We start from the raw sequence: 27,200 nt of genomic DNA, 5'->3' as shown, positions 1-27,200 counted from the left end.
CAAAGTGAACATCAGAGCGTGGCGTTCTATTTCCAAGCACCCACAGGAATCCAGCGTCCCCATCACGAATCCACTTCTTACACCCAGTGATTCCCAGCCTTGGTTTTGGGAACAGCTTAGGGTGTTTCTAGATTTCTCAAGGAATGCCACAAGACTCTCAAAGCAAGATGAATTCAGATTTTGACTTTACCCACCTGGTAGGTTGAGAAGTTGCCAGAAGCATCTTGGAGTAAAGCAGAGGCCTTGGTTGGTGTAGCTCTGAAAAGACCGGATACAGTCCTCTGACTTCTCGGACATCTTATGCTGCTGCTTCTCAGAGCTCCACAGACCAAGGCTGTGCTGCCCCCCTCCCACTTCCCTAGTGTGACCCTGCAACTGAGTATCTGTGCTTCTCTGCAGACAAAGACCCTTACAGCTTTGGGAGGACGACCATCGCAAACCTACAGACGGAGTGAGTTCGAAGTTGGGGGGCGTGAGGGTGCTGATGGGTGAGACCAAGGAGAGGGCGGATTCTGGAGCCCGGGATAGGCCAGAGGTCGTCCAAAGTGAGCGAGTGAATGTCTGAAAGCCTCTTTGCTGTTGGTGCCCGCTGCTGGGCTATGGGCATGGACACGCCCCAGGCCGCCGTTGTTTTGCAGCGGGTTTTAGGAAACACAGAGGGCCCCGTGGAGCTGGTCTTCATTAGTCAGGACAGTGCCCTCTCTAAAGGGCACTGGCCGCTCAACCTCAGTTGGAGGAATCTGTTGTGATGAAGCCTTTGGCCCTCAGCTCAGTGCCATGAGGGTAGCCAAGCCCAGCTCTGCACCCTCACTCCCTGCCTGGGAGCCCAGCCCTGAGGGCAGGTGGTGTCCCTCCCCTCCCCCGCAGCAACGACCTCCTTTGGCTGCACACCATCTTCGCTATCCTTTACCTCATCCTCACTGTGGGCTTCATGCGGCACCATACCCGGTCCATCAAGTACAAAGAGGAGAACCTGGTGAGTGAGGGGCGGTGGGGGGCTGGACACGTGCTGGGGAGGGTCTCAGGTGGGAGCTGGGGAGGAGTGGCACCAGGCTCATTCCCCAGCACCACGATGGCAGTGAGGGTAAGGAGGGGCCTCAGGCTTGCAAATGTGTGCTCAGAATCGGCATTAAAATTTTTTTCTGGTAGATTGTTTTAGGATTTGGCTATTTCCCCCCATTTTGCCAACTAGCCTTTAGATTTGTGGGGTTTGGGCGTGTAGTTACTGATTCTAAGTAACTTCCAAGAAGTTTGAATTGAGAGCAGCTCCCTCTCTCATTGCAGCCCATAACTTGATGGGGGGAGAGGGAGTTTCTATTACTTGGTTCCAGGCCTGGGGCCTCCTCTGATCTGCTGTGTGACCTCATTTGAGTCACTTCCCCTTTCTGGGTTCTTTCTCAGTCTCTTGTCATGCAAAGGAGGCTCATCGAAATTGCTTTGGAAATGTTTTTTTTTTTTTTTTGGCCACACTGCGTGGCATGTGGGATCTTAGTTCCCTGACCAGGGCTCGAACCCGTGCCCCGTGCAGTGGAAGCGCAGAGCTCTAACCACTGGACCACCAGGGAATTCCCTGGAAATTTATTCTTGACTGCCTAGAAGAAGATGCTATGTAAAGAAGAGACTTCAAGGCTCTGTCAGGCCAGGAAGGCAAGCACCTGAGCCTCTGAGTCCCCATCGTCTTCCTTGAGGAGGCTTGAACAGGGTGTGTCCCCCTGGCAGACTGGCTTGCCCTGGTGACTTTTCTCCCTGGTGTGTTTCTCCGGCAGGTAAGACGGACCCTGTTCATCACAGGACTCTCCAGAGACGCGAAGAAGGAGACTGTGGAGAGCCACTTCCGGTGAGCAGGGCCGCTTCCACTGGGAGGGAAGGGGAGAGACACCCTAGGAGGACTTGGCCCAGCCACAGAGCCGCGGATGCGGCTCTGGGCAGGCTCTCCTGGGGCTGTGAGGGCCTGGGCTGGGGCGGCACGTCCTCTGCCGGCAGCCACGGCTGCCCACGTGAATGCAGTAGCCAGAATACAGGCCAGGGTGTGGGGCAGATAAACATCTTGAGAGCTCAGGGTCAGAGAAAAAGATTCATAGAAACAACACGCCCACACATTCCCCGCAAACAAAAAAAAAAGAAAAGGATTCACCCTGGGCTTCTCAGCGTCAGCTTTGCAGAGATGCCCGAGAGACAGCAGTCTCGGAGGCGGGGAGGGACCTGGGCCCCGCTCTGCATTTCGTGGTTCATTCTTCTGCCCAGCACGTGCCTCTTGAGTGAGCACTCCGGGTCCGGAGCCCTGTCCTCACAGAGCTCTCTCCCAGCTCTCCCAGCAGAACCTCCTTTCCAGCAGCCTCCTCTGAGCACCTGCACCGGGGAGACCTGCAGGTGGAGGCTAGAGGAAGGGCCTTCCTGTGAGAAGGAAATTGTGTGTACGGTGCGATGAATGCAGGGCATCTCATGGAGCTTCGGGAAAGGGGATGGTTCGGGGAGAGCAGGCCGGGAAGGCTCCCAGGACCCTGGGCTGGAGGACTTGCACCTGGGCTAGGGAGCTGAGGTTTCAGGCTGTATTCATTCCTCATCAGCAGTCATTAATTTGTAGTATGGATTAGGGGCTGGCTGTGGCTTGGCACTATTTATGAAGAACACTTGCTAAGCAAATTATTAGTATAAACAGAATTGCAAAATGAATGTTTAAAATTTATTGACTAACCTCTCTTTTAGAAACCCTAAGTATTTTAGAAATATTTTTCTATACATAAACATTGGGTACTGGAATCATTTTTCTCTATTCCTTGAAACAGCTCCCCAAAGTTTCCTGTTAGGCAACATTTGGAAACAGTAGCTCCACCTAATATATTACCTTAAAGAGAAAAAAAAGTCCTCTCATTCCCATTACAAACACTGAATCACACCTTCTCCTATTTCAGGCAGCCCTTTTAGTGAACACTGCTGCAATCCATGGGGATTGATGTGTGAATTTGCCTTGTAGAAGGGATGCTTACGCCATTGTTCTCTTCCGCAAAGCTCGTAATGGGACCTGAAATTGTCTGCCTGACATGTCTATGGGCTGTGTCTCTCTCTCTCACTAAAATGTAAACTTATCCAGGCTCCATCCCAGTGCCTAGCAAGTAGTAGGTGGGGATGTACACGGTTCAGGAATGCCCAGGAGTTGCACATAGGATTTTGCGTATATGGTGAGGGAGCATCGTACGCTGGGTACAGGCATGGGCCCTGGAGCTGGGCCACCTGGATTCACTTCCTGGCTCAGACACTCACTAGCTGTGTGATCTTGGGCACAAGTCGTTTTACCTCTCTGACACATATTGTCCTCATCTGTAAAATGGGGACACAAACCTCACAGGTTATGGCAAGGATCAAATAAGTTAATACATTTACTGGGCTGAGGGTCCTTTGCTTTCATGAGACCAAAAAGGTCTGTGATCTTCAAAAGGGTCACAAACTGAATAGGATTTCAGTGATGGTCCAGAGTAGGAATGACCTAGAGCAAACAATAAATTTACTCCTTTGCATGGGTAGAGGAGGTAATGAATAGTGTTATTTTTTTTCTTCAGGAGAAGTACTGACTGATTTAAAGCCAAGTGGGTATAAACTTGTCAGTTTCAGGCAGTTACTTTCATGCTATTTAAAAGGACCTCTTTGTATTACATTTCAAAATTTCCCCCTTTGGTAAAAGACAAAGAGGAAAGAGGTCTCCCCTGGCACAGAAATGAGCAGTGTAATTGCTCTGCCATGCCTGGAGTCTTGGGGGTCTCTCCTGCCTGGGGGGTTCTCTTTTCCAATGGCTATCTTTTGCTTCTGATCTGCCCTGGGCACAGGGACGCGTATCCCACGTGTGAAGTGGTGGAGGTCCAGCTGTGCTACAACGTGGCCAAGCTGATTTACCTGTGCAGGGAGAGGTAAGGGAGGGCTGGCAGGGTGGGCGGGCATGGACTGAGCTGGCCTGCACCTTTCTGACTCCTTCCCTCTGAGATGCCATCCTCCTTCCTTGCTGGCCTCGGATCCCCTAGGGAGGAAAGGAGGGGAGTGGCTCTGTGAGTCACACCACAGGATCGCGAGTCTGAAGTTTGTCCCTCCCACTGCAGAAAAAAGACAGAGAAGAGCCTGACCTATTACACAAACCTGCAGATGAAGACAGGCCAGCAGACCCTCATCAACCCCAAGCCCTGCGGCCAGTTCTGCTGCTGTGAAGTGAAGGGGTGTGAGTGGGTGAGGGCCCACACCCGCCGGGAACGTGGGCGCTGGGTCCCCCGAGACCTGCACAGGGCCATGTCATCACAAGGGGATGTGTCCTCTGGTAGGAGGACGCCATCGCCTACTACACGCGCATGAAGGACAGGCTGACGGAGAGGATCACAGAAGAGGAATGCAGGGTCCAGGACCAGCCCCTGGGAATGGCCTTCGTCACCTTCCAGGAAAAGTCCATGGCCACCTAGTGAGTGTGGGCACGTTCCTTGTCTGCCTCCAGCTAAATTGCTGTCCCTCTTGGATAGAGATGGTACTGCTGGACCGCCACCGCTGGGATTTGTAGCATTTCCATCTCCTTCTGCCGGTGTGGCTGGGATTGGGGGCAGCCATCCACACCCACTCCCTTGGGGAGCCTGGCCGACGTTTGTGTGACAGCTGGGCATGGGTGATTCCAGCTGAGCCCCTCTTGGGTTGATATGGCCTTACCCCACTGCCGGGCTCTCACCAGCTGCCCCAGGGATCCCACTGCCTCTATGAGCCAGCATTTCACCAGGTGGGGTGGATGCCACCCTCTTTCACGTACCCACTCTGGAACCACAGATCTTCCTTCTGTGCGTGGCCTTCCCATCTCCCTACAGATGCACTGCTGTGGGGGAATACCTCTGGGCACTCCAGGATGCTCACTGCTGCTGAGAGCCTGGCCCAAGGGAGTGGGTTTTCATAGTGCACCTTGGCATGAGCTCTAGCTCCTAAAACGCTCTCATGCCTGGGATCTCCATGTCGTCTCGCCTCGGGGGCAGCAGGGGATGGGGTCGGTAGAGGGAGACGGAAAGGAGCTGGCCCAGCAAATGCTCCTTCCCCTGCCTTCCCTGCTTTGTGCATCGTGAACCCTGGGAACAGACTCCTGGCTGTGCCTTGCAGACTCTCAAGTGAGGCTGGGGTGGGGACGAGGCCAGTGGAAAGAGGAAGAGTGTTCTGAGACAGGAGTAGGGGTGCTGGTGGGTTCTTTGTGGGAGACTAAAGAGGGAAGGTGTGGAGAGGGTGGGGGTGGGAGTCCTAGGGAGGGGCATCTTGGAGTCATAGGTGATGCAGTCTAATGCTGCTATGGAGCCTGGGAAGAGGTGAGGGAGTGGAAAAGTGAGGCCGCGGGCCTGGCAGCGGGATGTCCAGCTTCATGGGCAGGGCAGAGGGGGGCCGCAAGGAGGAACCCTATGTTGGGGCAATGCCAACAGCGTGGGAGCTGGGGTCAGACAGACAGGGTGCAAAACCTAACTCTGAGAGCCTCAGTTTCCTCATCTGTAAAATAGGAATGGTAATCCCCGGCTTAGAGGGTTGTCCTGAGGATTCAGCAAAATTCTGCACATAATGTGCTAAGAATGGCATCTCTTTCATAGCACTAATTATAGCATAAGTATAATAAACTAATAATAAAGCAAAGGTCCTGTGCCATGGGGCTCCCACTCTCACATGGTCCTCTTTGCTGTGTGGGTACATGGTACCCCGAGGGGTCTGGACCCTGGCCATTTCTACATTTCCTGGCAGCATCCTGAAGGACTTCAACGCCTGCAAGTGTCAGGGCCTTCAGTGCAAAAGTGACCCGCAGCCATCCTCCCACAGCAGAGAGCTCTGCATCTCCAAGTGGACGGTCAGCTTCGCCGCTTACCCCGAAGACATCTGCTGGTGAGCCCCCAGGCCGGCAAGGGGCGGGAATGGGGCCTGGGAGCCCTGCAGGGCTGCCCAAGTCACCTGGAAGCACAGGTGTGACCTGGCACTCAGAGAGACACTCATACTCTCCTGCACCCCTCTGGGCAGGGGGTGGGAGGTGTGATGGGGGTGGGTGGTGTGTCCACAGCCAGGACTTCACTCCATTGTTTCTCCCCGGTATCAGCAGTGTCTGGTAGGATTATAATGGGAGCAATGTATGTACTTTTAAGTTTCCTTTTAGCCACATTAAAAAAAAGTAAAAGAAACCGGGGAGCTCCCTGATTGCCTAGTGGTTAAGATTTCAGGCTTTCACGGCCATGGCCCAGGTTCAATCCCCGGTCAGGGAACTGAGATCCTGCAAGGTGCACGGTGAGGCCATAAAACACCCAAAAAACCACAACAAAAAAACAGGTCTTAAAAAAAAAGAAAAAAAGAAACTGTTAAAATTAACTTTAATAAGAGTTCTCCCTCTGTATCTAAAATATTATCATTTTAATATGTAATCAGTTTTTTTTAATTGAGATGTTTTAGTCTCCTTTTCATACGTAGCGTCTTTGAGATCCAGCATGTATGTGCCACTTCTGGCCCATCTCTGTTTGCACCAGCCACATTTCAACACGCAGTAGCCTGCTGTGGCTCGAGGCTGCTGTAACAGACAGTGCAGCCCTGGGTTAGGTGCCAGCCGCCTCTCTAGCCTGGGCCACAAGCTGGTGAGCCGAGCTGTGTCCACAGGAGCCTTAAGCACCATGCCGAGGGTGAGGACAGCCCCGCAGAGGCCCCAGCATGGCTCGTCATCCGGCCTGGCCTCAGTTCCTGGTCCAGAGCAGGGTTTGGGCGCCCATCTCCACCGGGCTGTATTTCAGCCCCTGGCAGTTCTGCTCTTTGGGTCACTGAGCTTTCTAAACTTGGGACTGGTTTGTCGGTCTGCTCTTGGTGGGGTGAGAAGCCAGGGCGGGTTCCAGCTGCGCCTTTTGCTTTTGTCCCCCGCCTCCCTCCAGCTCACACCACAGCTCACGGCCCCGTGGGGAGTCACGTGTCTTTAGTGTGTCTGAAAAATGCCACGTTGCAGCCTTGTTTGGTCTGCTGGGGGGCTCATGGCATCTCTTCGAGTAGGTTCTGGCTCCCAGGCTCTAGCTGCAGATAACCTGTTTTCCCTCTGAGCTCATAGGGACCCCAAATTCGACCTTCCTATAGCTGAAGGTCAGTGCAGGACACTTGCCTGTGCTCCCAAGGTCAAGATGGGCCCTCAGCCAGAGCCCTCAGTCTAGTCTCTTGCCTTGCCTAAATTTGACCTTCCGACTCACCCAAGCCGTGGGCACTGTAGGTGTCATAGGTGGCCAGAGCCTAAGAGATAAACCCCCAAGGCCTGTGTCCTCCCCCTGCAGGAAGAACCTCTCTATCCAGGGCCTCCGCTGGTGGTTCCAATGGCTGGGCATCAACTTCACTCTCTTCTTGGGGCTGTTTTTCCTGACCACGCCCTCCATCATCCTGTCCACCATGGACAAGTTCAACGTCACCAAACCCATCCATGCGCTAAATGTGAGTGACCACTCCGCAGGGCCTCTGCCAAGAGGGCATGGCGGGTGCGGGAGGAATGAGACCAAGAGCCGTGGGGGCCACTGAAGCCAGAGGCCGTGTCACTCGGCTCATGTGCTTTGAAGCCCCTGAGCAGGCATGGCCACATTTATTACAATGTCTTTATAGTAACGTTATGTAGATATCCATGTGTGTATACACTTTATGTATACATGTAAGTGTATGTATATGTGTTAACTATAGAGACATAGATACAGTGGAATCAACCTAAATGTTCAACAGTAGGGGTAGAATTAGGAGTTGAACGAGGTATATTCAGTCTGACAGACTGTTAAGCATCCATTAAAAAACTGTATAGACTTTGTGGCAGACGTGGGGTTTTACGATAAAAGCAGAATATGAAATTCTCTCTCAGCAGTGGTTAGAGTGGTGTGCCAGTGATGTGTGTGCAGGATGGCTGCTACGGGGAGTGGGCAGCAAAGGATGCAAAGCCTTCTCTGGTTGGGGTGGCAGGGTCATGAATCAAGTTTTCTTTTTATATTTCAGTTTCTGATAATCCTGTTGTAAAGGTCCTTATTCTAGATAGGTAATGAATGATTTTTAAGGATCTTAGATGAATTGATAACAGCTGAACACTCCCTAAAATGGCATCTACTTGGTTTCCCACATTGTCTTTGCCGAAATATCACTCCACATCCTTTTTTGTTTTTTCATTTCCACTTGGCATTTGGTTAATCACACTCTGGGAGAGCACAGTGGGCTGGGGGGCCTGAGGGCCTGGTCCTCGCTCTGCCATTCCCTAGCTGAGGAATTCTGAGCCTTGGTTTTTCCTCTAAAAACTGGCTTTGTCCTCTATAACACTCCGCTATGTTATACCCATGGGGCCGTTGTGATGACCAAATGACTCAATAGATAATAAAAAATATGTAAGTTTTGTTTAGATTTAAAGCATCTACATGTTTATTCCTTTGCCAGTCTTTTGATGTATGGTCAAGGCCTGTTCTTTTGAGGAAGGATCTGCTGACTGGATTTCCCCTTTGTGTATTTTATATAAAACACACGCTTATTTCATTGTTTGTGATTCTAGTTTTGCTTTCTCACAGTCAAGCAAGAACTTAAAGATACTTGCAAAGCCGTTCAAAGTATAGAACCCTCCTAGATTTCATTTCCCTTGGTCTTTTACAGTTAATTCACTCTCATCTCATTCAGCAGCGTTTTTGAGAAATTGGCCTTTATCAAGTCTTTCCAATGTACCCAACTTAGTTTTCAAAGAAATCTCTCTATTGCTATGCTCATTTTATCAGAGAAGGTAATAAGTTAATCGAACCATGTAATTGCAATAACAAGTACAACAGGCATAGATGAGATTGGGAACAATCACGAAGCAGTTCTGGGAAGCTACGACTGGGCCAGGTGGCTGGGGAAGGGCCCTGGCCGTCAGTGCTCTGTCTTCCTTTGGTGTCCGTCATTGGCTTTCTATAGGGAATGGAGGAGGTTATCTCTCTGGTCAGTAAGACAAGTGGAGTTCAGTTGTATGTGAAGTTGCATTCTTCACTCTAAAGAGCTATAAAGGGACTTCCCTGGAGGTTCAGTGGTTAAGACTCTATGCTTCCACTGCAGGGGGTACAGGTTCGATCCCTGGTGGGGGAACTAAAATCCCAAATGTCACATAGTGTGGCCAAAAATCTTCTTTAAATAAAAATAAGAAAAATAAAGCACTGGGGCTTCCCTGGTGGCGCAGTGGTTGAGAGTCCGCCTGCCGATGCAGGGGACGCGGGTTCGTGCCCCGGTCCGGGAAGATCCCACATGCCGCGGAGCGGCTGGGCCCGTGAGCCATGGCCGCTGGGCCTGCGTGTCCGGAGCCTGTGCTCCGCAACGGGAGAGGCCACAGCAGTGAGAGGCCCGTGTACCGCAAAAAAAAAAAAAAAAGAAAAAGAAAAAGAAAGCACTGTACAATGTCAGGTGCTGTTATTGTCTGTTCAGCCAACATTATCTACCCTGTACCAGGTACAATGTTGCTTCTGGGGGACAAAAGTGACCAAAATCCCAGAGGTCACTGAGTCACCATGCCAACAGGTCATGGCCCAAAGCCCCCAGGGCTCACAGCTCTCTCTGCTGTGGACTGTTTTCTAGGACCCCATCATCAGCCAGTTCTTCCCAACCCTCCTCCTGTGGTCCTTCTCAGCCCTGCTGCCCACCGTCGTTTACTACTCTACGGTGCTGGAGTCTCACTGGACCAAGTGAGTTCCCTGGGGCTCGCCCCTGAGGCGGGTGTCTCTGATGCCCCCTCCCCGCCAGCGCGATGGGCATACAGCCGGGGCCTTACTGCGGACGCCCGGTGCACCTGAGGGACTGTGACGGCTCACCTCTGACTTCCTGCAGGTCAGGGGAAAACCGAATCATGATGACCAAGGTCTACATATTCTTGATCTTCATGGTGCTGATTCTGCCCTCCCTGGGCCTCACCAGGTACATATTACCACCTCCTGCTCTAAATTCAGAACCAGGGTCACAACAGAGAACACTGTCCTCAAGAAAATGCAGATGCTTTGGGAGTGGTTGCAAATTCCTGACGACATTTGAACCTGTCACACTCACTTGGCATGCAAGTGTGCCGGCCCACTGATTCTTCCAGAGATATGATCTTTCTGCCTTAAAAAAAAAAAAGCTTGAAAATGAAACTTACCATGGACCTTCCACTTAGGGAGAGGGTCTCATCATGGCTTTGGTTATTTTGAGGAAGGAAGTTTCTGTCAAAGCAGGCCCTGATGAGTTATGGTATAAGTAGCATCTTAGAGAACCAGGGTAGATCTTGAGATTTGGCCTTTTTTTTTAAAAAAAAAAAAAGCAGAAGAAAATGAAAACATATGCAGTGATCACATGGACTGTTGGAAATAAGTTCTTACGGGATTCATTTTTCTTTCAGTTTGGATTTTTTCTTCCGGTGGCTCTTTGATAAAACTTCCTCGGAGGCCTCTGTCAGGTTGGAGTAAGTATCGGCCACGCTGAGTTGTGGAGCCACGTCCCCCAGGGGCTGGGGCTGGGGCTGCAGTGGGGGGAGGGTTGTCTGTCCTTCAGGGCCTGTGGACTCCCCGCACCACTACAGGTTCCTGGCGGGGCTGCACCGGGGGAACTGACCCACTTTGTGCTACAAGTGCAGAAATGTGGTTAATCTTTTAGGTTGAAACTCAATTAGTGGCGTTCTCATTCATTCTTTGAAACTTACTTACTGAGAACAGAACCACCTGGGGAGAAGGAACTGCTGGGTCTCAGTGGTGCCAGGGAAGGGGGAAGGAGAATAATAATTAACACTGCAACCAGAATGACTGTCTGGTCCAGGATTATTTTTGCTAGGAGAGAGGAGTTGAACTTATTTCTAATGTGTGTCCTCGTTAGTATTTTCAACTTGTACCGAACCCACTTAATAGTAATAGCGGTTATTTAAGAAAATGCTATGCTAAATGCTTGATTCTTTCTTTCATTTAATCTTTAAACAAGCTATGAGTCAGAAATTTGACTATTTCCATTTTACAGATGAGACTGAGGCCCAGACATGCTGAAGAAAAAAAGGCTACCCAGCTAGTTAAGAGACAGAGCTGGGATTCATCCCCAGCCCCTACTGTACTATACTTTAAGTCCTAATGTAGGCCCGAATGTCCAAGATAGACTTTTCCAAAGGACTGCTCACAGGGAAGCCTGGCCGTGCCTGTCTGAAAGGATAGAGTGAATTTTCTTAAATGGGTTCTCGCTGGGTAAACTGAGGACTTGGGAGCTGGCAGCCACAGACAGACACACCCATACCCAACCAGCTCGGGTCTAGGTTGACAGTGACTTCCAGATGGCCAAATCCGTGGTCAGTTCTGAGTCCCGTCTCTGCTCAGTCACGGGCCCCTCTCCCTCTCGGGGCGCTCAGCTCGCACACCCGGTGGTTCCCCAGGTGCGTCTTCCTGCCCGACCAGGGCGCCTTCTTTGTGAACTATGTCATCGCCTCGGCCTTCATTGGCAACGGCATGGAGCTGCTGCGGCTGCCCGGCCTCATCCTCTACACCTTCCGCATGGTCATGGCCAAGACTGCAGCCGACCGCAGGAACATCAAGCAGGTACAGAGGCTGGGGGTGGGCGCCGCCTTCGTCCCAGAGCCTCCCCGCCGCCCGCGTTCACCCAGCCGCCTGCTAAGTGCCGGGCACTCTGCTCAGGGCCTCTCAACTGGGCCCAGGGCTGTGAGGAGAGGAGGTGTAAGGAGCCTGGGTGAGGGCCTGGCTAGGTCATCCTCCACACTGACTCAGGCTGGAGGAGAGAGTGGGGATTTTTGCCTTTTAACTGGGCTGATCACACACACACACACACACACACACACACACACACACACACATTTCTTTCCCATGGACCTTCATTTGCATAAATTCTTAGATTACTACAGAGGTCAAGGCATTTTGGGCTGGTGGCATTTGTTCCAGGACTCTCTAAATTGGGTGTCTGGGGTTCTCTTTTATTCTCCTTTGCCACTGTGGGAACCATAAGAGGAGAAGCCCTGCATCCTGTCATTTAATCCTCAGAGCCCGCCGTGAGATGGGCGCTACTGGAGTTTGCTTTGCAGACGCACAGACTAAGCCACCTGGAGGTCAAGTGCTTGGCCCGGGACACACGGCTAGAAGGGGCGGAGTGATGTTGGGTCTGACAGAGTCTGTGGAGTATCATTCTACAGTCAGATGTAGCCCCTCTGCCCTTTGGGGGCTCACAGGCCTGTTGTGTAGACAGGATTAGAACAAGAGAAACACTACGAAAACATGAGTCATTGTGCCTTTCGAGGTCTGGGTGTGAGCCAGGTGAAGCTGGAGGAGGCTTGTGGAGGGACAGAAGGGGCCTTGAGAGGTGAGGGGCGCGGTGAGCCTCCCACTTCCAAAGTCCTCCCGCACTGTGTTCTCCCCGACCACTTGGAGTGCACAGAGGCGGGTTGGTGTGGACCAAACCCCTAAGCCCCTCACCACCTCCCCCTCCCAGAACCAGGCCTTCGAGTACGAGTTTGGAGCCATGTACGCGTGGATGCTCTGTGTCTTCACCGTCATCATGGCCTACAGCATCACCTGCCCCATCATCGTGCCGTTCGGTGAGTGGCCCTGGGGCCGGTCCCCGGGTAGGTGGATGGCTGACAGCCATCGGCAGGGCGTCCTGGAGCCCCACAAACAGAGGGCCCCTTGTAGCCACAGGAACCATCAGCTGCCAGGGAGCCACAGGGGACGCCACATTTAATTTCACTTCTCGTGGATTCCTTCCGTGGGCCTTCCGCACTGCAAGCTCTCTTAGTACCCCTCCTGGTCTGAGGGCCTCTGCCGGCTGACCGCTTCATTCCTGGCTGACCCTCCGGCAGCGGCTAGCACAGTGCCAGCAGCACTGGTGGAGGCTCTCGTGTTTGTGTCCTGGCTCTGGAGGCCATTGTCACTCTCCACGTGGACTGTCACACTTAATTCTCTCACGATCCTTCAAGGCAGGTCTTGTTTCTGTCCCCTTTTCACAGATGAAGCACTTAACGCTTTGTTAGTGAGGAGTAGAGCCCAGATATGAACTTAGGACTGTTTGACTTACAAGGTCAAGGTCTTGCAATTAAAATACACCATCAGGAGCTGGCAGACAAATGGAAGCGTCTGGAAGGAAACAGAACACCCTGGAGACTGTTGGCAGTGATAGCTGTGGTTTAGGGAAAGGAGGAAGTTTTAGTTTTCCCTGTATACTCTCGTACTTTTTTTTTTTTTTTTTTGCGGTACGCGGGCCTCTCACTGCTGTGGCCTCTCCTGTTGTGGAGCACAGGCTCCGGACACGCAGGCTTAGCGGCCATGGCTCATGGGCCCAGCCGCTCCACGGCATGTGCGATCCTCCCAGACCGGGGCACGAACCCGCGTCCCCTGCATCAGCAGGCAGACTCTCAACCACTGCGCCACCAGGGAAGCCCTCGTACTATTTTTAAAGATCTACGATAGTATTACTCCTTCAAAACAACAACAAAAAATGTTTTTAAAGAACCTGACATGATAGAAAAGGCAGCACCCACCCACCTCCTGTGCCATCCCTGGGTTTAGACGCTTGGGCATCTGTTGGCAGTGACGGTACAGGGGGTCAGCTTGGGTGGGAGAAGGAAAGGAGCATGGGAGCACTGAGGGATAAGAGGAGGGGGGCTCAGCGTGGGAGGAAGTTGAGGCCAGGCCTCTGGGTGTAAAATCGCTTCTTTCCCCAAAATGGTCCTAGAATTTCAATGTTCCGTGGGGACAGCAGCACAGACACCTCTACTCCCTGGGTCAGAAAGAGGCTGGGAGGGAGGGAGGGGAGGTGGGGAAAGGAGAGAGGGGGAGAGGTGGACAGGGCGGGGCGGGGCGGGGAGAGAAAGAGAAGGAGAAAAAGCAGTAGGAGCCAGGACGTGCACGTGTGCACGTAGCCCAGCCGCAGCCCCAGCCCAGCTCCCGGCACAAGTAGCCACCTCCAGGAGGAAGGGCGTCGAGTGGCCCCTGCGGCCCAGCCACCGTCCAGCTCACGGCCCTGGCCCTGCAGGCCTCATCTACATCCTGCTCAAGCACATGGTCGACCGGCACAACCTCTACTTCGCCTACCTCCCGGCAAAGCTGGAGAAGAGAATCCACTTCGCAGCCGTGAACCAGGCCTTGGCCGCTCCCATCCTGTGCCTCTTCTGGCTCTACTTCTTTTCCTTCCTGCGCCTGGGTGAGTGGCCTGACTAGGGCGGGGGTGGAGGGCAGGAGGCAACACCCAGCCTCCTATTCCCGCAGCCACACCAGCCAGTCAAAGCCCTTCCTGTTTTAAGAGCATCAACTCGGTGTCCAATCAGAAGGTGGTACCCCAAGGGTGAGGGCTGGTTGGGCACAGCGCCGACAGCCCAGTTCCAAGCTATCCTGAGGTCAGGTGTAACCTGGTGAAGGCCAGGGCGATTGCCCCAGACAGCCTGACAGAGAAGATGGTCCCTTTACCAGCTATGAAGGGGCTGAACCAGAGAGGGGGAAGCTCGTCCGCGATGCTCTTTGCAGGTGTGGGTGGGCCCAGGTCCTCACACTTCACGGTGTGGAGGCAGTGGGGACACGCAGGAGGGAGAACTGTCACTCTTGAGAAAAAGGAAGAGGCAGAAGAGATGTGTGACTCTGCCGAGGGCACTGGAGACCGGAGGGAACCGACCCGGCAAGGAAGCTGGCAACTTGCCTTTGACCCGGTGCCCCAGTACCTGAAATCTGACCAGGGATAACGCCAGCTGTTCAGTGGGTCACTCTTTGTGCCCCTGCCTGTGAAGATGCCATCCCAGCTGCTGGAGATGGTGGGAAGGGGGCGGCTGATGCCTTCTCTTCGTCTTCGGCCTGAGGGAGAAGCCACACACGGTTCCTGCACCAGGTGTGACCTCCCCCCTGCCAAGGCTGGCATCTCTCTGTCCCCAGGTCTGAAGGCTCCCCTCACCGTGTTCACCTTCCTGGTGCTTCTGCTTACCATCCTGGTCTGCCTGGCCTACACCTGCTTTGGATGCTTCAAGCACCTCAGCCCTCTGAACTACAAGGTAAAGGGCCCCTCCCCCCCTGCTGCCCAGCCAGGGTCTGGGAGGAGAAGATGGTGGCTTCATTCTCCATCCCGTCTCTACCTCTTCCCAGATCAACAGATCAACGGCCCTCTCCAGATTTTATTTATCCACGGGCAAGGCGTGGGTAGCTGGGTGTGATGTGTAGCTTCCCTCCCTGCCCCCTTCCCTGCTCCCTGCACTGCCCACACCATCCTCTCTTGGGCTGCCGCTGGGAGCTTTGTGCCAGCTGGTACTATTATTCTGGGTGTTAATAGTCTGTTTGTTTAGAGGGTGTTAGTTCAGGAAGATTGGTTTTGTTTAATCATCGCAAGTTTTTGCTGTTGTCTGCAGACGGAAGAATCGGCAAGTGACAAAGGAAGTGAGGCAGGGGCCCACGTGCCATCACCGTTCACGGTAAGTGCGGTTCTTAGCCAAGCATGAGCATCTGCACCGGCCCCGACCAGATGGGCCCTGCAAACCTGCTTTGATCCTCTCCTGTTAAGACAGAAGTCCCTTGATCACGTGCCAGGCGGGTTTCTGAATTAACGTCATTTGAGAAGGAATCCCTGGTCCCTCGGATGTTTTCTCTTGCATGTGTGAAGCCACACCCATCGCCAGAAGATAATTAGTTTTGCCATGATGTATACGCATCTCCCTCGGTTTCAGTTGCCTGCTCACTTTCCTTCTCTGCATATTTAATGCTTGGTGAGCTTGGGCCTTTAGCGAAGCCATATGGCAAGGCCCTGTGGTTTGATGAAGCTTTATCAGAGCATTTCGCCAGCGCCTGCCTGTGTGAGGTCCTTTGCTAGGCACCTAGAGGGTGTCACACTAACTCCCCTCTGAATTCAACAAATGAACATTTTACCTGCTATGGAGGGGGGGCACAGTGTTAGAGAGACACCAGGACTCCTTTCCTTCCTGGTTCTCCCTGCTTCCGGCCTCCAGGGTCCTGCTCCTAGGGTGGGGTTGGGAAAGGAGCGTGGAGCCACAGGCTCCCGGAGCTGTGACCGCCCGGCCTGACAGACAGGGCTGGGACAGCGCCGATCTAGATCAGCAGTGGCATTCTTTCCAGTGGCTCCCTCTCGGGTGTCAGTGTCTGTCTCTGGACCAGCCCCAGAGAAGGTTTCAGGAAGCTTCATTACCCAGAGGCACACCTGTGACTATGCCTGCCAGACAGGGCAGGGGGCTGATGCAGATCCCTCGTTCCCAGCCTGGTTCAGGTCGGCAGCTGGAGTCTGGGATTGAGAGGAAACAGAACCTGCAGAGTCGGTCAGCTGCTCAGAAGTCCCGCTGACAGCATTCTAAGCCTGCCCTGTGTAGACAGAGCTGTTTCCTACATAGAGTGAGAAGTTCTTCTAGAATCCAGTGCCAGGAAGAGTTTTGTTTCCTCTGAGAAATTGGTGTGTGCGCTTTCTTCTCTATGACCAGGAGAACTGTGACTGTGTGTTCTGATTTGCTCTGGCTGTTAGGAAAATCTGCAGTTGGCGTAGTTTAGGTCCTGATGTCCTAGGTTGATGTTATTTCTTTATGTGTCCTTCACGAGCATTCTGTGTGTCTTCCGGCTGCAGGGAGGCGGGGCGGTAGGGGAGGAACGGGATAGGGACTCTCGTGCCCACCCCACCCAAGCACTAACACCCCCATTTGTTGGCAGTCCTACGTGCCCCGGATTCTGAACAGCTTGTCCTCGGAGAAAACAGCCCTGTCCCCGCAGCAGCAGCAGACCTACGGTGCCATCGCCATCCACAACATCAGTGGGACCGTCCCACGGCAGTGCCTGGATCAGAGCCCTGCGGACGGCGTGGCGGCCGCCCGCCAGGAGGCCTGAGGGCCGGGGAGCTGCCGGGCTGGTCCAGACCCGGGGAGTGGGGAGGGGAAGGGACACAGGTGGAGAAGTGGCTTGACTCCAACCTCAACCAAGTCAGGACTTCTTTCCACCTGTTTTAAGCACAACAGCTCTAACAAGATGGGAGCAGAAAGGGACTCTGGCCCCTGGCTGAGGCGGAAGTGCGGGACTGCCATCAGGTGGTGGTCTTTTCCAGTCCTAGCAGTGGTAAGGGCAGGATGTGCAGCTCTGGACTCCCCCTTGCTTGCCCGAGGCTCTGTTTATTTCCAAGTCCCCCTTCTGCATAAGTGCTCAGTTCTGTGGCTGGGATGGTGCCCCTGACGGTTTTCAGCAGGATCGTGTGTTGGCCCTGTGTTCCTCCAACCCATTAGTGTGGTGACTGTATCAAGCAAGAGGGGGAGGTACCATGTGGAAGACCTTCTCCCTCTGAGCATTCAGACACTGCCCCCCTCCTCCGGGCACACATGCAACTGATAACCAAAGAGTCTGCAGCAACCACAGGCCTGAGATGGGTGCCAGATGATGGTCCAGGTCCATCCCAGCTTCCCCTTCTGGCTATCAGGCCCTTCACACCCCTGCCCCCCGGCCCCCCGGAGCGAGCCGCAGGGCGCAGGACGGGAGCGGGCCGGTGCTGGGCTGCCCCCGTCTCCTCTACGTCCCTGCCATGGTTCTGTGTTTTTCTGTCACGTTGCCAGTGACACTGTGGCTGGGTTAGGGTCCCCTGCAGCTGGCAGAGACAATGAGGACCACTAATAAAATGCCCATTCAGCCAGACTGGTGAGATGCCGCCTCTTCGGGGCCCAGTGCGTGGGGCTCAGCCTCCAGCCCTTGATTCCATCTGTCTGCTCCCTCCAGAGGGAGCAGTGCTCAGGGCCTCCTTGAAGCCAAGGGAGATCTATGGCCACAGAAGGAGGGGCGCCGCCTCTTGCTTCTTCTCGCCCCACAGGATCCCGCGGCTTGGGACGCACCTTTGGGCACTTGCCAGAGAAGCTGCCTCCCTACTGCCAGAGGCACAAGCTGGTGTGATGGGTGCCGGTGGGCAGAGCTGGGAGGCCGCTACCATCCCCGCCCAGGCGAGGTGGGCAGGTCCCCGGCAGTCACTCGGCCTCACTGCCTCTGCTCAGAGCTGCCTCGGGCGGCACCTGGGAAGACAGAGTGGCCTCCCGCCGGCCCCAGCGGCCCATCCTGCCTCTCCTGGCCAGGCTGGAGCAAGGGCCCCAGTGCAGACCTGGCAGCTCTGCTGGAAGGGGCACCCCACGTGGGGCAGGGGCTCAACATGTCACTTGTTCCAGCCGCTCTTAGAAGGAAAATCATTTATCATCAAAGCCATGTTGCTTAACAAAGTGTGTGGGGAGTGTGTGTGGAGGGGTGAGCACGGGGTCCCAGCACGGGCAGGGGATGGAAGCAAGCACATTCCTGGGGAAAGGGGCAACTCCGCCAACAGAGGACTGGGAGGGGGCCTCCCTGCCAGCCTCACTTCTACTGGGAGCTGGGCTGGGAGACCGGGGGCTTCCGGGGAAAACAGTGGGTGTCGGGAGGAAGCCTGCCATGCCAGGGCAGGGGCTGCCTGCGAGGTGACAGCCGGCCCCCGCCGGGGTCACTGCCGCTCCAGCAGCCCCACGAACTTGTGGATGTCCTGGGCGAGCAGCTCTGGCTCCTCAAAGGCAGCAAAGTGGCCCCCGCGGGGCATGTAGGAATAAGAGATGAGTTTCGGGTATTTGGACGTCACCCACTTTTCTGGGACGTGCATTACCTCACAAGGGAAGGCAGCAAAGCCCATGGGCACGTGGACCTTTATCCTGGAAGAGACAGAGATCCCACTGAGGGGGAAGCTGTGTCCTGGTCCCCCTCTCCCCCAAGGCAGGGCTTCAGGGGGCTGGGGGTTCAGTTCGCTCGCCCACGTGGAGCCATAGAAGGACAGACCCAGGGTTTTAACCGCCCACCTCAATTCCAGCCCTCTCTGGGGCCCTCTTTTCTGGAAGGGCTGCCCCAGCTGGACAGCGTCACCGAGGTGGGGTGGGACAGCCTCTAACTCCCACCTTTGTCCCCCCCCTTCCCTCTGCTGCTGCCTGAGAGTCTCCCTGTGAGATCAGGAAAGGGTTCCGGGGAAGTCCCAGAGCCATCACCGCCACCCTAGGACAGCCTCCCGGCCCTGCGGGAGCCCCTCGGGATGTCTGGGGGCCAGGCCTGGTGTTCCCTCCATGAGCTACTTCTAATGACAGGAATCTCTCCCAACGCCCCTGGCCTTTCAATTGTGTTCTCATCTTACACTCCCGGTGCGCACCTAAGGCTAGGCTGTACTTTACCGCATCAAACGTCCTCCCTCGAGTCCAAGGCCAGGCCATTCCCCTGCTCCCTGCCTCGGAGGCACCCTCCTCAGAAGCCCCGCTCCGGCTCAGCCGGACTTACCCCTCGTGCCTATTGTCCAGCCTCATGTTCTCTTTGTAGAAGCGCTGGGAGGAGGTGATGGTGCCTGTCGTCCAGTAGAGCATCACGCCCGTCAGCAGATCGTCCAGGGAGAACTTCCTGGGAAAGCAGACCAGAAGGCCCCTCTCAGTGCCAGGTGCAGTTGTATGACAAAGAAGGGCCGCCACTTTCAAGCTGTACGCCAGGCGCTATGCCCTCCTGGCTTCCCTCCTCAGGCCTCACTGCCAGCTTGGCGATCTCATCCCCGTGCCACAGGCAGGCCTGGCCCAGCGTCACCATAACTGTGATGACAGGTAATGCAGAGTGATGGCCATGTACAAGGCAGGCTGTCATCTTGGGTGGTGTCAGCCAGCCCCCTCCCTGACCTGCCTAACGGCTCAGGCCAGAAGGGGTGAAGCAGGTGAGGTCAACTGAACCCAGAGGCTTTGGCTGGTCACCGCTGGGTAGCCAGGAGGTCGGTGGGTAGGATGCTGCAAACCCTGCTCAGAGGTGGTGCCCACTCCTGGGACCTCAGTGCAGGCCACCTTCAGACCATCCTCAGGGGGGCCCACCCTGCTAGGCCCTGAGCCAAACCTGATCTCCAGGCAGGCTTCAGAAGCCCCGATCCTGCCCTGACCGGGCACCAGGAGAAGCAGGGCAGGGTCAGCAGCTCCTGGGGCATTTTTATTCACTAGCCCCCAGCTTGCCTCCCGCCAAACCTGTGTCACCCCAGGAGGGAGCCATGGGCTCCTGCAGAGACCCGCCACACCCACTCAGCAGGGGACACCCCTTTTCTTCTCCAGCCTGGGAACTGCTGAGCAGGTGAACCCCACCCAGACTGCAGAGCCCCACACTCTGGAAGGAAATAATCATTTGGTACCTAATGTTGGAGCACGTGGCCTGTAGACTCTGGAAGCCCCACTTCCTCCTGGGCCCACCAGGCCCTCTCTCTCTCCTGCTGCTGGGCTCCCTCAGCCCGGCCTGCGTCTAGAGCCCCCGGAGCCCTCCATATGGCCTCCCCTGCCCTCTCGCTCCCCTGCCATCACTCACCCCTTCAGTACCCTCACCCTGGGGGCCTTCTGCCACCCTGAGCCCACCCGACAGTCCACAGACGTGAGGGGACTCCAGCACTACTGACGCCACGCTCTCCAACCTCAGCTGCCACCTCCTCAGCAGGTCCTGACGGCCGTGTGCTCACCCACAGCCTCCCGCCTGCCCTGCCTGCCTCTTTGAGGAAATCCAAGTTCATGGGGCAGCAGCTCCCACCCCCCATACCCTTCCCTGCTTGAGTCCAGATTTGGGGCTTAGGAGAGCTGTCGCCCCTTGTCCTGGGCCCTAAATGCCTCCATCTGCCTCTTCAGGCCCAAACGTCAGTCACCCGCCCTCCCAACCCCGGATGCCCTCAGGCCTTCCCCTCGCTCCATACCCCTGCCCCTCTCTCCCGCCCCTGCCATCTCTCCCATGCCTCCTGACCCTGCACACTGGAACTGTCCCTGCTGCCCAGGCCTCGCAGGTAGAGCCCTCTCACCAGGTCTGTCCTCCCAGGCTCTCTCACTTCTGGTCCTTCAGCAGCCAATAAGGCTCCTCCCAGCATCCCTGGATGCTGCCCTGCTGCGCTCTGTCTGAGGACACCTACCCTGTGGCTCCAGCTACGAACTCACCAAGAGGACAGTGGAAATACCTCCTTCCAGTTCGACCCCCCACCTGAGCTCCAGATCTGTGAGCCCAGTTACCAAGTGGACACCTGCGCCCGGGCATCCTGCCAGCATCTCCCGCTCGGCATGTCTGTGACGAAAATGAGCTCAGCCTGTCTGTGTCCCCGCCAAGCCCTGCTGCCCTCACTCCTGCATTCCCACCCCATCCTTGCTGCCTGGATTAAAGAACATTTGCGGGCTTCCCTGGTGGCGCAGTGGTTGGGAGTCCGCCTGCCGATGCAGGGGACACAGGTTTGTACCCTGGTCCGGGAGGATCCCACATGCCGCGGAGCGGCTGGGCCCATGAGCCATGGCCACCGAGCCTGAGCGTCCGGAGCCTGTGCTCCGCAACAGGAGAGGCCACAACGGTGAGAGGCCCGCGTACCGCAAAATAAATAAATTAAATAAAATAAAATAAAATAAAAAAGAACATTTGCTGCTCCGCCTGCCAGGCTCCTCAGCTGTATGCAGTTAGCTTCGTTGATTCATCAGAAGCCAATGGGCCCAAAATGGTCAGTTTGCTTAATTTACTTGTTTGCTTCAGCTATTTAGATGCAGTTGGTCAATTACATTTTTATCCTTAGAACCACATTTTGCGCCACCAGGGAAGTCCTGAACGTCTCTTTAAATGCAATTTTGATAACAAAATGAAAACCAGTCAATGGAAACTGAACAGTTAAAAGAAGCATTTAAACTTGTGAACTGGGACTTCCCTGGTGGCGCAGTGGTTAAGAATCCACCTGCCAGTGCAGGGGACATGGGTTCGAGCCCTGGTCCAGGAAGATCCCACATGCCGCAGAGCAACTAAGCCCGTGCGCCACAGCTACTGAGCCTGCGCTCTAGAGCCCGCGTGCCACAACTACTGAGCCCGTACGCCACAACTACTGCAGCCTGCGTGCCTAGAGCCCATGCTCCACAACAAGAGAAGCCACCGCAATGAGAAGCCTGCGCACCGCAATGAAGAGTAGCCCCCGCTCTCCACAACTAGAGAAAGCCCGCACGCAGCAACGAAGACCCAGCACAGCCAAAAATAAATATATAAATTTTTAAAAATAAATAAACGGGTGAACTGGCTTTTGGCAAGTTGGCCAAGTGCTTCCATCACCCCTACAGCTCTGACCACAGCTTGAAAACTACCACAGCAACCATTTCCACCCTCCTGCAAAAAGATCTGTGTCCCTTATAGAACACAGATCTGATCACGTCTGTCCCCTGCTCAAAGCTTTGGTGCTCTGGTATGCAGCCAAGCAGAAGCTGAAGGGGGAAGCCCGCGGGCCATCTGGCCGGCCTCACATCTGGCTCCAGGTACTTGTGTGCAAGAAGCAGGGCCGGACCCCTCGCCAAGGTGCTCCCGGTGGCACTCCATTGACCTTTGGGTGCTGCCCAGTGTGGGGCGGGGGAGACAGATCCCAGGGTGAGGCTCTTGGAGGACCCGCCTGTAGCAATGAGTTTGTGGTCTGGCTCCACTGTACCTGCTCCAGCCTCTGGACAAGTTACCCCTTCCAAGTACACCATGCATTTTAATCACTCCAACCTTTGCTTCTGCTCTTCTCTTTGCCTAAATTCCCTTCTTCGCCTTTTCCACCTGGCAAACTCCTACTCATCCTTTAAGGCCCAGATCAAATAGATTCTCCCAGTCATTTCCCCTCCCTGTCCCTTAAACAGAGTGAATCCTCCTTTCTCTATGCCCCACAGTTCTTGGCATGTATCTTTAGAGCTCATTTCATTAGACAAGTATTTATTGAGCACCAACTATATGCCCAGTGCTGTTCCAGGTGCTGGGGCTAGGGCATGGCTTAGACAAAGTCCCTACTTCCAGGGCCAGATCCATTCACTCTTTTCCACATCTTAGCACTGTATCGGGCACTCTCTGTGTCTCTGAAGCAATAACAAAAGGGATGGGCCCTGGAGAAGGTGGGTCAAGACCAACCTTGATGAAGCTTAGGTCAGACCAGGGACCCAGGAATCTTGTGCTGTCGAGGCTGCAGCCTCCAAGGCTTCGGGAGACAGGACAGCCTCCCCACTCTTTCTGCAGCCACCCTGCAGGACCAGCTTCCACAGAGCATGCATTCCTACGGCCATGAGGCCCGGCTCTTCCAGGGTTCGGGGGCAGGGGCCGTGGGCTGCTCCCACGTCTTGACCAATAAGAGGCTCTTGCTGCCCTCTGGACGCCCCGGTCCCAGGAGGAGGCTGTTTAGCAACCAGAACAGTCTTGAGCCCTGCATCCTATTCTTGACCCCTCCACTGTGAGGCTAGACCTTTTTGGGCCTCAGCTTCCTCATCCAAAAATCAGGGTTAGGCTGGCCACAGGGTGAGGATTTGTGGGACATCCAGCAACAGATGGAACTTGCTGACCATCCCACCCAGATAAAGCAGGCAGGGATGAAGATGGCGAGAAGGGAGTGGGTAAGGAAGGCGGTGTCAGCAGCAGGGGTGGACGGGGTCTCACCTCTCCAGGCCTCCATCCTCCAGGTCTCGGAACTCTGGATTGGTCCAGGTAGAAAACTTCTCTAGAATATAGGCAGCCAGTCCCACGGGAGAGTCATTCAGAGCACAGCCTGACACGGGAAGAAGCAAGCGAGCGGCTCAGGCCTGGGGCCAGGGAGCTGGCCAGCAGGACAGAGGTGCGGTGCCGGTCCCCCAGAGCGGCACCGTGGGCAGGAAGCCCGCGTCAGAGCACAGCCCTGCCCTAACTCTAGGAGCACCTCACTTCCTTGACCCTTGGCCTTGGAATCCTTCATGGCAAAAGGGGTAACACCTCTCCCACTACCTCTTAGGGATCCATACGCTATACGGGCAACTTCCTTCAAACTGAACCGTCTATGACTCCAGGTTTTGTAGGATCCCAATGAGAAGTACATAGGAATGCTGTTTTTAAAAAGTGGGCTTTTTTTGGTTTCTATTCTATGATTAGTGAAAAATTAGAAACAACCTAAAAGTCCAAAATACGGAACCAGTTACAGATAATATTGATCCACTCATAAGCTCAAAGACTGAGCAAGCATTAAAAATGGCATGGATGGATCTCACAAACAAAATATTCAGCAAAAGAAGCCAGACTCAAAAGAGCACCTATTTGAGGATTCCAGTGCATATAAAGTATAAAAACAGGCAAAAGCAATCTATCTGTCAGAGGTCAGGAGGCTGGCTGCCCTGGGCATGATGGGTAGTGTCCAGAAGAGGGTACAGGTGGCTTCTGGGCTGGTGGGTCATGCTTTGTTTCTTGAGTGCGTGCTGGTTATATGGACAGATCCCATTTGCGAAAATTCATCAACCAAAATGTTAGCAAGTTCTTCTGCAGGTCTGGGAGAGGAGAGGTAGGGAAGGACGAGAGGTTTCAGGCGATTGTCTTTTCTATTTTGTGCTTTTCTGCATCTTTCAATTTTTTGACAATGAACATGGATTACTTTTATAATCAGAGGAAAAAAACTGGTTTTATAAAACACTGTTATTATTATCATGAGCTGCCTAACGTGTGTGAGCATGAGACTGTCATGGAAACTCTAAAAGACTTAGAAATGGGCAAAACAATTTCTGGGTATCCTCTAAGTGGAATTCGAAGAGTTTCTAGTGGACCCTTCTGGGGTCATGTGATTGTCAAGGGGATCCCTCTTCTGTTGTCTTAGAGCTATTTTTACAGCTCTGTACATTGTTGAAAACTGATAGGAATGCAAATGATTCTTGTTCACAGAGAAGCAAAGTAGATCCTAAAGGTTCTCATCACACAGTAAACAACATTTTTTTTCTCTTTTTTTGTATCTATGAGATGCTGGATGTTAACTAAACTTATCGTGCTAATCATTTTGCAACAGATGTAAGTCAAGTTATTATGCTGTACACCTTACATGTATACAGTGCTGTATGTCAGTTATATCTCAAAAAAACTAAAAGAAAAATAAATTTGTCCCGTGGAGATTTACTTGAGTTTTACCCTGTGGATTTTGACAAGTTTTGCATCTATTAGCAAATGTACTTTAGTGTTCCCAGTTGCCTTCGAACTGTTCTGTTTTACATTTTACTAGTTCCTTTATTAATTAATGAGTTAAATAAAATCTTTGACACGTGTTCATTTTTTATTTGTATGATTTTATCTTTTTAAATATTTGGGGGGGGTTTAATTTACATTTGTAAATTACTTTATTGACAAAATATATAGTATACCCCCCCACACACACAAAGTATAGCTGTGTGATTAATATCTTAAAAAAAATATTATTCCTGGGCTTCCCTGGTGGCACAATGGTTGAGAGTCCACCTGCCGATGCAGGGGACACGGGTTTGTGCCCCGGTCCGGGAAGATCCCACATGCTGCAGAGCAGCTGGGCCCGTGAGCCGTGGTCGCTGAGCCTGAGCGTCTGGAGCCTGTGCTCCGCAACTGGAGAGGCCACAACAGTGAGAGGCCCGCGTACCGCAAAAAAAAAAAAATATTATTCCTTAACAGGGCCCTGATGGCAGAAACGGTTGCTGGGCCCTCCTCAGTCTTGGGGACACTCCCCCGAGGCCCTGGGGCACCCTCCTGCCCCCAAAGCCCCAGGCCTAAAGAGCCCTAGGCTTCGTCCTCCCCCCATCCCTGTCCATCCCTCTGCTTCTCACTGTAGGACTTGGGCTCAGGGGTGGAAGGACCAGGGGTCAAAGCCAACAGGAACACTGATGCCGCTCAATGGAGCTGTTTGGGAATTTTATGACCACGCATCACTCGTGTCTGTGGAGAAATGCCGTGTAAGGGTGGAAGGAGCTCTGAGTCTCTCACAAGAGGTTTTCACCCCGTGAACCGTGTTCCTGGGGTGGGTGAGGCTTCCCCCCGGTTGGGAGCCTTGCTGAATGGAATGGATGTCAGCCCACCCGACCCGAACCACTGAGCCAGGCTTCCCTCCGCCTGCCCACTCACCTACGGTGTCCGGCTTGGTACTCTGGATGTGCAGGTAGCCGCTCTCCCTCAATAAGTTGAAGAAGATCTTCTTTAAGGAGTACATCAGCTCCATATCCCTCTTGGTGTAGCCAAAAAGCCTCCCAAAACGCCGTCCCAGGAGAAGGGTCAGGGTGTAGAAATTTCTTAAAATGAATGCCATGTTCAAGTGCAGGCCTTTCACGTGGCTGAGGGCAGAGAAGGGCCAGGGGAGGCTGGGTGTCATCAAGGATGGGGAAGCGACAGGGGCAGAGATGGAGGAGAAAGAGGCCACAGGGCTGAAGAGCACAGGGCCAGCCTTCTTCGGCCTCTGCCCCCTGGGGTGACCACATGGTGGAAGGGCAGGTACCGGTCAGGCCTCTCCTGGGACTTGGTCCATCAGAAAGGTATACTCCCCAACTTTCCCCTCCTCTAACTGGCCCTCTCTGCCTGGGAACCTGGCCCAGAGTCACCAATCCTGTGTGACATCAAGTGGAGGGAAGAGCCACGTCGAAGTGCCCCAGGCAGAGCTGAATGACAGGGACCCTCCCTTGTCTCCCCTGGGTCCACACATATCCTGCCTGTGTGGGCCCTGCTCCAAGTCTCAGACACTACTCCCAGGCAGGGCCTGGCGTGCATAACCCGCCTCCCTGCACATCCACCTCACATGGGCTGTGCACACACACCTGCACACGTACACACACGCCTGACAGCCACCCTCACCTGGGCACCAGCTGGGCCATGTTGGTGCAGATCAGGGCTCCCCAGTCTCCGCCTTGAATATAGAATTGCTGGAAGCCCAGCCGCAGCATCAGCTTATAAAAGATCCTGGCAGTGGCCACTGAGTCGAAGCCTGGTTGTAAAGGGGAAAGAAGAACCGCGTGGGGGTCACGCCTTGGGTCCTCCCAGGCCCTCTGAGATTCCTCAGCACCCCCGCCCCAGGCTGAGGGGAGAGCAGCTCACAGGGGGTGAGAAGGAATCCTGGAGCCCAAGGGTGGGGTGCCCGGTGCCCAGAAGGCAGTGCCTCTGGTGCTGGCCTTGGTGCAGGAGACAGTGAGGGCGTGTGATAGGCTCAGGCCGGTCCGGCTGAGCGTCCGTGGGCCCACGCTGCGTGCGGGGCTTAGTCGGCCTCGCTGGCCCGGAACAGTGCAGGGCCCACACGTGGACCTGCCCTGAGTTGGCAGCTCCTGAGGACACGAGAGTCCAGGCCCTGAGCCAGCTCTGGACAGTCGTGACTCGGCCCGGTCCCCCGCCTGCCACGCCCCTCACATCCTGAGAAGATGCACTGGCCCTCTGGCAATAAAATCGCCCCCATTGCTTCTCTTCCCTCTGGTCTCAGACCCCTCCTTCCTCAGCCTCCTTAGGCTCTGAAGGAAGCTGTCCCAGCCGACTCCCCAC

At 54.3% G+C, this 27,200-nt stretch overlaps 2 protein-coding genes across 26 annotated transcripts in view; one reads left to right on the top strand and one right to left on the bottom strand.

The window, feature by feature from the left end:
* The window catches only part of TMEM63A (transmembrane protein 63A), a 33,228-nt gene extending 15,637 nt beyond the window's left edge, over positions 1-17,591 (top strand). For 14 of the 16 annotated variants that reach the window (XM_027122313.1, XM_027122310.1, XM_027122312.1 and 11 more), the window contains 17 exons: positions 400-451; positions 868-976; positions 1,767-1,837; positions 3,822-3,902; positions 4,089-4,212; positions 4,305-4,438; positions 5,734-5,871; positions 7,281-7,434; positions 9,565-9,671; positions 9,814-9,900; positions 10,358-10,420; positions 11,369-11,531; positions 12,433-12,538; positions 13,972-14,139; positions 14,859-14,974; positions 15,263-15,388; positions 16,626-17,591. In XM_027122313.1, the coding sequence (XP_026978114.1) occupies positions 400-451; positions 868-976; positions 1,767-1,837; positions 3,822-3,902; positions 4,089-4,212; positions 4,305-4,438; positions 5,734-5,871; positions 7,281-7,434; positions 9,565-9,671; positions 9,814-9,900; positions 10,358-10,420; positions 11,369-11,531; positions 12,433-12,538; positions 13,972-14,139; positions 14,859-14,974; positions 15,263-15,388; positions 16,626-16,799 (1,973 nt within the window). In that variant the 3' untranslated portion in view covers positions 16,800-17,591. The remainder of the gene's footprint in view (positions 1-399; positions 452-867; positions 977-1,766; positions 1,838-3,821; positions 3,903-4,088; positions 4,213-4,304; positions 4,439-5,733; positions 5,872-7,280; positions 7,435-9,564; positions 9,672-9,813; positions 9,901-10,357; positions 10,421-11,368; positions 11,532-12,432; positions 12,539-13,971; positions 14,140-14,858; positions 14,975-15,262; positions 15,389-16,625) is intronic. The other 2 variants (XM_027122314.1, XM_027122315.1) reach the window with 2 other exon arrangements.
* Positions 17,592-18,115: 524 nt separating this feature from the next.
* The window catches only part of EPHX1 (epoxide hydrolase 1), a 60,505-nt gene continuing 51,420 nt past the window's right edge, over positions 18,116-27,200 (bottom strand). For 9 of the 10 annotated variants that reach the window (XM_027122326.1, XM_027122325.1, XM_027122333.1 and 6 more), the window contains 5 exons: positions 26,526-26,655; positions 25,806-26,011; positions 23,367-23,475; positions 19,227-19,343; positions 18,116-18,616 (listed from right to left, as the gene is read on the bottom strand). In XM_027122326.1, coding sequence (XP_026978127.1) covers positions 18,415-18,616; positions 19,227-19,343; positions 23,367-23,475; positions 25,806-26,011; positions 26,526-26,655 — 764 coding nt within the window. In that variant the 3' untranslated portion in view covers positions 18,116-18,414. The remainder of the gene's footprint in view (positions 18,617-19,226; positions 19,344-23,366; positions 23,476-25,805; positions 26,012-26,525; positions 26,656-27,200) is intronic. The other variant, XM_027122332.1, reaches the window with a different exon arrangement.

The sequence above is a fragment of the Aethalodelphis obliquidens genome, unplaced genomic scaffold (genome assembly GCF_003676395.1).
Source record: "Aethalodelphis obliquidens isolate GAN/ISIS:26980383/991018 unplaced genomic scaffold, ASM367639v1 scaffold24, whole genome shotgun sequence".
Classification (NCBI taxonomy): Eukaryota; Metazoa; Chordata; class Mammalia; order Artiodactyla; family Delphinidae; genus Aethalodelphis; species Aethalodelphis obliquidens.
This window is presented reverse-complemented; position numbering and strand designations above follow the sequence as displayed.